Genomic DNA, 10,581 nt, shown 5'->3' with positions numbered 1-10,581 from the left:
GAAGCAGGCTTCAAAATAAACAATTTACAAGCACCTTCAAGTTTTGTTTACGAGATGGTAAGTAACTCCAGACTTGTAAATTTAAATATGAAGATTTTTTTAATCCAGACTCTGGAAGCTGCATTGTTTTAATATGTTGGCCAATTTGCTCACTTAATAGTTTAGCAACACAGATCTATTTTCCTTTTACATTTGCAGCTACCATAATAAAGCAGTAATTAGCAGTAAGTAGTCCCTGTTCAGCTCAGTAGGGTATATGATAAAAAGAGATTATTAAGAAAAGTATATAAAAATGAAAACTATATGAACAAATTTCAATTAGACAGGGGTTAAACTGGGGCTCTATTAATATTTTTTAAATAATCCAGATTCCCTACTGGGTACACTACTACTGCATCTAGGCGTCTTAAAATCCATAATCAAAACACTTAAAATAACTATTGTGACCAAGCTTTCATGGTTTAAAGGTTACCTACACCAGATGATTAAATTGCAGTGGGCTGAAGAGAGAAAAATCTTCTAAACATTTCAGTTTCTGTTTCATTTTTTGTCTGTGACGGTATCATCTATCTGTTCATGGCTGGCACACTGCAGCCTGCACCCAACACTCCTGGGGCCATGATCTCTATCTCTGCTAGAGGGAAGAGGAGGCATCTCTGTCACAGTATTGATTACAGGTCTGCAGCTCTGTTACAAGAGGTGAGTTCAGTTAGACTGTACTTCCAGCCCACAATAATGCAGCACTATCTAGTCTTCCCTTATTCTGCCTGGAATCACGACTACCTCAAGAAACATCATCTCCAGAAGAAGCTTGCTGGATGATTTCCTCCACATTCACTGCCCTCCTGCTCGCTCTCTCCTCTGAGACTCTGAGAGTCTGAATTCTTTAAATCAATTTCTTTTCGCATATAATTTGTAGAGAGTATTGATGAACTTTATATTCTGCCTTTTATATTGCATGCAATCCAGATCATCATTCATTGTACTGCCACTGTTAATTAACATAAAGTAAGAAATTTGTTAGTATTTTCCCTGACAGCAAACTCCCATACTCTGTCTTCCTTGTATATTTCACATTTTCCCTTTGCTAATATATCATTCTACTTTCACACTTATTACTCATTAATTTGTTCTGGGCTGCATTGTTCTATATGAACTCAGCTTCTGAAATAGTCTTAATAATTCTCCAACTGCATTTTTCACAACAACCTCTTTAACTTTCTATTCAGTAAAGACAGCAAATGCAAAAATTATGCTGTTCAATATCAGCATTCAGACCATTGGTGTAAATAATGAGATTTTAGGGTACAGCTCAGCCTCATGATAGCCTATTAGTAAGCTCATTCCAGAAAGAAATTTACTTACAAGTGCAACTGCTTTTCATGTTATTTATTTTAAATCAAATGAGCTACTTTGCCTCCTTTGACTTACAAAGGTCAAAGGCTAAGACTGACAATTTAACACCAGTGAAAAGTCTTTTAATGAACTAACCCACCAATAGGAATATCAAACTGCACTCATATCTGCGCTATCAATCAAGCCACTATTTAGCTAAGATGCTTGGCTGGTGCCAGAAGGAATATACAAAAGTCCTTTACGTTTTTCTTTGCTAAACTACACCCTCATCAATATGTTAGCTTTAGGTATAGTTTAGTGTTCCTGTTCTCTCAGATTTATTTCTTGAAGACATTTTTTTCCTAAGAGAGGCCTTGTTTGACAAATTTTTCTAGTTCTGCTTTTCCGTTTTGTCAGAAAAACCAGATACTTCCCAAGATACTTATTCCTTTCTGTATAACTATTTTTAACATCTTCAGTGCCATACTTGAATATCTACCTTACTATGCTTGTACAAAAGTTCAGAACAAAACAGGTCATGACCTACTAATTTTATCCCTGTGCCACATGGAAGATGTGCAGGCCATGCTGTATGCATCCTTCAATGTTAGACCACAGCTAAGGAGGAAAAAACAAATGGACATGAATAAAGATGAAAGGAAAATGAACCAGTGCCAGAAATCTTATGAACATCTGTCTATATTATTGTCCTCTGAATATCACCTGTATGGAAGAATGTACATAAATCTATGATTGAGACAACCCACCATGAGGAAAAAGGCAGAATTCTATATGGAGTGGGTAACAAAGGGGAGCTAAGTCATAAACTTTGTATTACCATGCAGTTAATTCACCATGTGTGGAGTCCATTTTTCTAAACAATTTCTTTGTCACATGCATAGAAAAATATTTTCTAACATAATTTAACCATGTCTCCTGCACTAGTAAAGAACAAAAACTTCTTCATCACACAAATAATAGATATTTTATTTATTTTTATTGAAATGAGTAAAAGAAGTTTCCTCTTTCTAAAAGAATTACTGGTGTACATGTTAGGGTGAATAAAGTTCTTACATATCAAATGAGTGACTCTCAAAGTTGAGGAAAAGATTACATAACACACCAGGGACAGCAGTACAGAAAACCATCATTGGTGCCACTTTTTCACACCATTCACAGCATAAGTTAAACACTTGCAAAGCACAAAGTTGCATTAGTGCCACCAAAACCAAATGAATTTGTGAGTGCTATACGCCGCTTGTCAGTTTTCCATTCCTGAGCTGTCAGTGGAACATAATTGAGATCAAACTCTGCCTCTGTTTTCTCTAAGTTTAGAGTAGGTGGCAAAATCCCATGGTAACAGGACAGTGCAGTAAAAGCTGCTTCAATAGCTCCTGCAGCCCCCAAGAGATGTCCTGTTGCTCCTTTTGTTGAGGAAACTGCAATATTACGTGCATGATCTTTAAAAAGCCTCTTGATTGCTTGATTCTCAGCTGCATCTCCTAGAGGTGTAGAAGTTGCATGTGCATTGACATATGTTACATCTTCAGGTTTGATCCCAGAATCTTTTATTGCTGCAGACATGCACCTAAGGAAAAAAAAGCCAAAAGAATGATTTTCCCACTGTACTTTTGTCAAATGTACAAACCAAAAGAAAATGTGTCAGTTGTTTTAAAATGTTTGTCAAGTGTGAAAATCTGCTTTAGCAGAGATGTAAATGACAAGGGATTAACTGATCTAACAGCACACATTAGCATCTACATTAGGTACCAGAATAAGACAATAAAAGTGAGGCCCACTATAAAATCAGACTTGCTGTTAAAAATTCCACACCTAGGAAAAATACAGAGAAGAATAAAAGAAGTTATGAAAACCAGTCTCTACAGACTGCATTAATGTATCAAACACCCTTTTAACTGTAAAATTTGAAAACACTTGAGAGAGAAGTAACTAATGATATTATTACAAAAAATTTAGAAGTGCTCTCCCTAATAGAAATACTGGGAAATGAGAGAAAAAATCTGCAGTCATCCTTCACATGAGCTTTTTTTGCATGCTTTCCAGAGACTTGAAAATGTCAAGGAGATAGCACAAATCCCCACATTTCATTTTATAATGAAATTTACTGCAAGTCACACCCTTCTACCCCTGGCATAGTATGTTTCATTTGACTCCTGATGACTTGTGCACTGTGACTGGCTCTTTAAAACATGTTTTTTTTATGAAAACCATGGAAAGATCAACACAGTTCCATACTGCAGTTTCTCATAGATATCCCTCAAAGAAAGAAATGAACCAGGTATCTCTCCTTGCACATAACAATAAAGCATCTCTGAGCAAAAGAACACTGACTCTTTTGAAATTTATGAAAAATAAGGAAATAAAAGGAAGTTCAAAAACAGATAGCACATGCTTTTGGACAAATGTAAATGACTCTACTACAGCCTTCTACCTCAGAAGCATCCAGCTTAGCTTAGAGTGGAGGCCACTGACACTCACTGTCACTAGATAGTGAGCCAACATTCGGGCAAAAGAGATAACTATGAGATAATTTAGTTAAATACATTATCTGCAATGAATTTATTCAATTAAGGAGATATCAGATTACTTGTGTAGGACACTCTTTATAGTCACAATTCTAAGTCTGGCTTTGCTTCTCCTTTCCTGCTGGTTTATCCCAACATACATTTTAGCTTCCAACAGAAGTAGTTATTAGAAGATACCTAAAAATATATTCCTCTGATTTTTTTTGATGTGGCAAACAAAATTCCTACAAAAAAGTGAGATAAGCACATACATTCCAGATTTAATCCATACACCACTGAAGTAACAAAATACTGGCTTGAAGACAGTATTAAAATGTATTATCTCAGGGGTGGAAATGCTCAACATTTTGGAGATATCCAGATTAAATTTCAACTCTTCCTGCTGTGAATTTAATTTATATGCTACTGCAATCATAAAATACACAAAAATTCTATTACTATATATTGCCATATAATCTCAAGGGTAAACAAGTCTGAAAATATGAGACAAGACACTCCTGATTACTCATCTCACACCTAAGTCTGAAGAACAATTAAATATGAATCAAAGAGCGTAGATGGAAACACGGTACATTTACACTTCTAGAAAAATCTCTTAACCTTATAAAGATGCAAACACAGCTTTACAATACCATGCAGAAGTTTGATCTATTTGTGCAGTGATATATTGAATTTTGGTACTACATATTCACATACACTCAGGATAAGGCAAACTAAATCTTTACTAAAGATTCCAATGCCAGCAATAGTACTCAGCCTGCACGAAGCTCTCCAACTTACACATGTAATTTAGCTGACAATTTAAATAGGTCAATGATAATGATTAGTTGAGTATCTCTACTTGTGAACTGATTTTGATGAGATAAACACTGATGAAGCTTTACCACCTGCCTTAACAATACTAAAGTATATTTCTGCACCAACACTCTAAGCTGCATCCAAATGAAGTGCTAAATATTCTAACAAACTAGATCTTCTAAGTGCTCTACAGCTTTCTTCATCTGAGATTTCTTGGTGGGGTCTTCTCAATGGAAAAAGAGTGAAGGAGAACCTGAAAAGATTCATCTTACCACAAACATCTTAAAAAGAGGTTTCCATTGAGACCTATTTATATGAACAGCTGTATACAGCAAAGGAAAAATGTTTTCACACAGAGAAAGCTTTCATAACTCTATGGAAAAAGATTGATTCTACCAAGAACTGGCCTTCACCCTCCTACTGAATAAAGAGAGTTAACCAGAAGCTCTTTCATTTTTCAGATTTTCAAGCTTTTGCAATATTAATTCAAGACTGAACATCCCTTCTCTATGAAAAATATGCAATGACAGAAACAGACGTACCCACTACAATTAACATATGAAATAGCCAACATAATCAACATAGTGTTCTTACCTGAATGCACCATCTCCCTCGGGATTAGGTGCTGTTATGTGGCAAGCATCACCGGACAGTCCATAACCCAAAACTTCTGCATAGATCCTAGCACCTCTTTGTACAGCATGTCCATACTCTTCCAAGACCAGCACAGCAGCACCCTCTCCCATTACAAACCCCTCCCTCTGTGAATCAAAGGGTCGACACGCTGTTTTAGGGCTCGAGTTAAAACTCGTGCTGAGGGCCCGTGCTCTTGCGAATCCAGCCAAAGACAAAGGACTGATGCAAGCCTCAGTGCCTCCAGCCAGCATGACATCAGCATCACCAGCAGCAATGAATCTAAAGGAATCTCCAACAGCATGTGCACCTGTGGTACAAGCGGTCGACACAGCGTGATTTGGCCCTTTTAGCTGGTATTTAATGCTGATATGGCCTGCTGCCATGTTGACTAAAATCTTTGGGACAAAAAACGGGCTGACTTTATTGTAGCCCTTTGTTTTAAATAAGGCAGCTGTGTCAGAAATTTCTTCCAGTGGAACCATTCCCATCCCAATTGCCACACCAGCAGTTAAGCAGTCCTGTTCAGACTGGGGAGACCAGCCAGAGTCCTTCATTGCAAGCTCTGCTGCACCGATGGCCATCACAGTGGCAGAACTCATGGATTTGATCTCTGACTTCGACACAAAGCTTTCTTCATTGAACTCGCCCTCCTTGTTTCCCCTTGGCACACACGCAGCCACTCTACATGGGATGCCTGCATATTCTTCCCCATCTAGTGATGTAATCCCACTGCCTCCTTCCAGAAGGTGCTTCCACACAAACTGAGTCCCCACACCAAGAGGGGACACTAAGCCAATACCTGTAACAACTACTTTCCTTCGACATGCAGGCAATGACTTGCTGAAAGCCCTTCTGTGGTTTTGTAAATGTTGATTTAAATTCAGACTCCGGAGATGAAGGTTTGCAATCTTTAACAGATCCTGTGTGCACTGTGAGAACATGGTGGCAATAATCAAGCACATTCCTGTAAATAGAGGAGGGTAGAGGGGGGTGAGGAAAGACAAACACAATAATAAAGCAGCCAATGTGGAAAACATTCCAAGAACATTAAATTAATAACCTGCTGTTTACATGACAGACTACTTTCAACCCTGAAGAAAGGGATATAATTTCTGTGTCTGTAATGAGGAATAGTGTGAGTTATAGCAGTAATGGCAAAGAAACATGTTCACTTTGGGAATGCCTCTAGTGGGCTCTTCTAGCTTAAGCTACTGGTAAATATGACTTTGCAGCACTCTGGACTGTGAAGCACTCTCTGGTTTTGCTGCAAAATTTCCCCTGGAGCTTTAACCACAAGCTGGCTGGAGGCAGAAACAATGCGCAGGAAAAGTTTCCTTCTTCTAAGGGAAAAAGTATGTGTTCACTGGTAAAGCGCATGTCCCACCATTACCAAGTTGAGGATATTGCTGTCTCAACCTTCATCTAAGGCAGAATGGTCTAGAAAGCTCAAACAGGAGTCAATAAACTTGTCCTGGTTCTGCTACTGATGTAATACACATCTAGGACAAGACTCTTGTTCATCCTCCATCTACCCTTTATCAGCTTCAGGTTATTACACTGTCAGGGGACAGTATCCCAAGTAGCTTGAGCAAGATGTGGAGCACAGCACCACTTCCATTGAAGGTAATACCACCACACCCCGCATAACAAGAGGCATGGCAAGTGGTGCAGAAGGCCTCTGCTGAGAATAAGTACTTGAGGAAGGACCAGAGGACTGTGCCAAGCAGTGATGGTGCTGTACTGTGCCACAGTACCTTTTCCTTGCCTTGGCCACTGCCAGGTCCAGAGCCAGTCTGATTACACCTATCTGACATGCTGGAGCAGGGCAGAGGCTACATTACAGCTCTGCCAACACCTACAACACAGGCTTCAACAGGTTGCCTGCTCTTTTCCTTATACAAAGAACAATTTGGCATCCCCAGCTCTTTGGAAAAATGGAGAGAGCTGTATGAAGACCATAAGGGGCTGCTGGGCACTCCGGCTAAAATACCCAGACCTGGGGCAGCACAACTGCACAACAGCGTTACTAAAATATGTTATGGAAGCATAGAAAGGCCTGGGTTTGAAGGGACCTTAAAGATCATCTCATCCCAACAATCCCTGCTATGGGCAAGGACATCTTTCCCTAGATCAGGCAGCCGAGACCGACATGCAGCCTGGCCAAGAACACTTGGGATAGGGAATAAAAATAATAAACAATCACATATTATATTTTATACATATTTTATGCAATTATTAAATTTAATTATAAAAAAAAATAAATTAAAGGAGCCTGTTTTAAATCCTGACCTGAATTTCCCATTTCAGTTTTTAAGCCACTTAGCCTGGACTCTACAAACGAGGCAGTGTGTGTGTATACATGTATATGTGTATAGAAATATATATATAATATATAACATTTTGTTTATTATATCATGCAAGTTACAGATATAAATATATAAAGAATATTAGATAGTCTATACATAATATAAATATAAACCCCTCTGCAGTCATATTGCATGCATATTTATAGAGGATAATGGATAACATGTTTTATAGAGACACTATGTGTTGTGTACCATATACAATGTGTAAGATAATGTATTTTATACATATTATTATATATGAGTAATGTATAAGACAAGGCGTTTTGTCAGTGTCTATACACATATCTCAATATGCACATATGTCTGCTGAGCGCTGAAAGGCAGCTCGGCCCGCAGCCCCACGCAGCCTTTACTGAAATGCCGTCACCCGCTGCCGAGCCGTCCTGTGCGACCCACCAACGCCCGATACCTGGTGTGCGGGAAAACCAGGCGCAGGATTATTTCCCCCGGGAACAAGCGCACTACCGAACACCTCCAGGTGTTCCAATTTTAATGTCTAAACCAGCAGGCAAACCCCGGCGCCACGGGACCGCCCAGCGCCGCCATTGCCGGCCCGGCCCGCCCCGCCGGGGGCAGCGTCCCCCGCCGGTCCGTGCTGAAACCCCCGCTTCCTCCGCCCCAGCCCTCATGGGTACCTCCGCCGGCCGCGCTCCCCCCCGCCCCGCGATGGTTCGCTCTGCCTCCTCTCCCGTTCCGACGGCGCGAGGCCGCACCACTCCGCAGGTGCGGGGGGAGAGAAGGAGGTGTACGGGTACGCGCGGCCCACGGCGCTTCCCCCCGCCGGGCCACGCCCCGCAGGCGGGCAGCGTGATCGTGTGAAGAGCCCAGACACCAGGAAAAGGCGATGAAATAATTCCTTTCCCAAGCCACGTGTTTCAATCACGCAAAGGAGGAGTTAAAAAAAAAAACAAACCAACCAAACAAACAAACCTAAAAGCCTTCAAATAAATACTCCGGTGGAGCGGTAAGGCAAAACCTTATCCCAGACAGACTGGAATGGCAGAGTATAAAATGTTTGTTAAAGTCTCATCAGCAGAGACATGAATTAATTACATTGTGAGTTTACTTGTCAGGTGATACCTTTATATAACTTTAGTATACAATAGTAAGAAAAATGAAATAACTTTACCCCCACACAACATAATAATGTTTATTAGCTGCAAACAGAGCTACTTAAAAATACAAACTATAGTAATGAGGTATGTACTGCAGGAAAAAAGGGGGGAAAAGCCAAAAAGGAGATAAATGCAATATTTAATAAAAAAAAAAATAAACATATGTGCACTTTTTTAAAAATGAAGACTGTTTTTAATTTAGAAATAAAATTCCTTGGGCATTTAATGTGTTAGCGATTTGTTGGAAGTTGGCACTTGGATTTAAATTTTTCTCTGCTTACCTATGAGCACTTCCAAAGCATTATTTACAAATGCCATACTGAGATACATTATTTATTTATATGCACACATGTATAGCACTGTAGTTAATTTTTATATTTCCTAAGGCAGCCAACATTGAAAGTCACATGCCTACATGAAATACATGGAAAGGAAATGAAAGCCGAAGTAGCAGCCAAGGAACATGGCACCATCTTAAATTAAAATTTTATTACGTTAGTACCAGTTCCATGATCTTGAGGGCTGAAATAGTAACTTTTTCACTATGCTAGTAGGAATAATAAATGTAATCTCAGCGAAAATGAACTGCCCTGTGTTAAATCTCAGCTTTTGTGAGGGCTATGTACCACCATCTTAAAAAGTCATAGAAGCTGAGCAGTGACCTGTCAGAAGCAGTCAGCAGAGGCATTGTGTAATATCACCTACATAATCAGAAGACAGCTTGAATTTTCAAGACCTCACTCGCTTAGAACTCTTTAAATCTGCATTCCTAATAAAGTAAATCTCCACAGGCCTTTGTGTCCAAGGTTCTTCACCACAGTTCTTTCCGTAGCAGCCCAAAACAGACGTCTAGAAGGAGACCAGGGTTTGTTTTTTTGCTTCTCTGGGATGGGTTTGGGTAGTGCAGGGCAGATGTGACGGCAGGGGCCAGTTGCTGCAGTAGCATCCCTGCTCAGGCAACCCAGGTGAGCCTGAAGGTGTGGCACCCTCAGTACTGTCAAACCAGGGCAGTACAAAAGGGGATTTATATCCTTAATGACGTTACTGCCTGCCAAGGGGCTCTCGATGTTGTAAAATATGGAATAGGTAAACATTTTCTTAAGAAATTATGCTCTTTTATGTTTGATCATTGTATACTTTCGAGCCAAATCAACCAGAAAGGAGATTTAATCTAGCTCTAAGTTATGTCCGGGTGTTAGAAAGACAAATTGCTTGTTGACAGAATTGATTTTTTAGGGCTCCACGTGTTTCATGGGATCACACCTCAAAGAGCTGGAGGTTTACAAAGCTGGGGAAGAAGGATGTACCACTGACAGTGGGCACAAGAATTTATTGGACACAAGGACATTTGGCAGAACTACCAAGATAAGGAAGAAATTAGCAAAGACAACTCGGCTGCTGTGCTGGGATCAGCTCTGACTGAATAAAAGGTAATTCTGGCAGGGGGAGTTTGCAACCATTGACTCGAGAGAAAAAATGAGCACGTAAGCTAATCAGCGTAAGAAGTAAGGGTATCATTTCTGCACCCCTTTCTGCGCAGATCTATAAATAAATCGTGGACTGGCCCCTTGCACAGCGGGTGAAAGAAGCTGCTTTGGGACCCCGAGATCCCGGTGTGGTCGGGAGGTCCCGCTGCCCCGGGCCTGCGGGTCAGGATTAAACCCGCTCGGGCCCTTTAAGGCCCCCCCCCCCGCAATGCGCCGTCTGTGGGCATGGGGCGGTGACCTCAGCGCTCCTACCGCGCATGCGCCCAGCGGCTCTGCCAGGCTGGCGGCGACAACCTCG

At 40.5% G+C, this 10,581-nt stretch overlaps 1 protein-coding gene across 2 annotated transcripts; it reads right to left on the bottom strand.

The window, feature by feature from the left end:
• Positions 1–2,297: 2,297 nt before the first annotated feature.
• On the bottom strand, positions 2,298–8,463 carry OXSM (3-oxoacyl-ACP synthase, mitochondrial). 2 transcript variants are annotated; one of them, XM_015648939.3, is made up of 3 exons: positions 8,317–8,463; positions 5,274–6,279; positions 2,298–2,923 (listed from the first exon to the last, which is right to left on the bottom strand). In XM_015648939.3, exons 2-3 carry the CDS (start codon positions 6,275–6,277, stop codon positions 2,521–2,523), a joined length of 1,407 nt encoding a protein of 468 aa, XP_015504425.1. In that variant the 5' UTR covers positions 6,278–6,279; positions 8,317–8,463; the 3' UTR covers positions 2,298–2,520. The 2 variants fall into 2 exon arrangements, with proteins under 2 accessions (XP_015504425.1, XP_015504416.1); XM_015648930.3 differs by lacking the exon at positions 8,317–8,463 and adding an exon at positions 8,091–8,249.
• Positions 8,464–10,581: the final 2,118 nt, after the last annotated feature.

Source organism: Parus major, chromosome 2 (genome assembly GCF_001522545.3).
Source record: "Parus major isolate Abel chromosome 2, Parus_major1.1, whole genome shotgun sequence".
Lineage (NCBI taxonomy): Eukaryota > Metazoa > Chordata > Aves > Passeriformes > Paridae > Parus > Parus major.
Note: the sequence above shows the minus strand (reverse complement) of the source record. Positions and strands in the feature narration are given on the sequence as shown.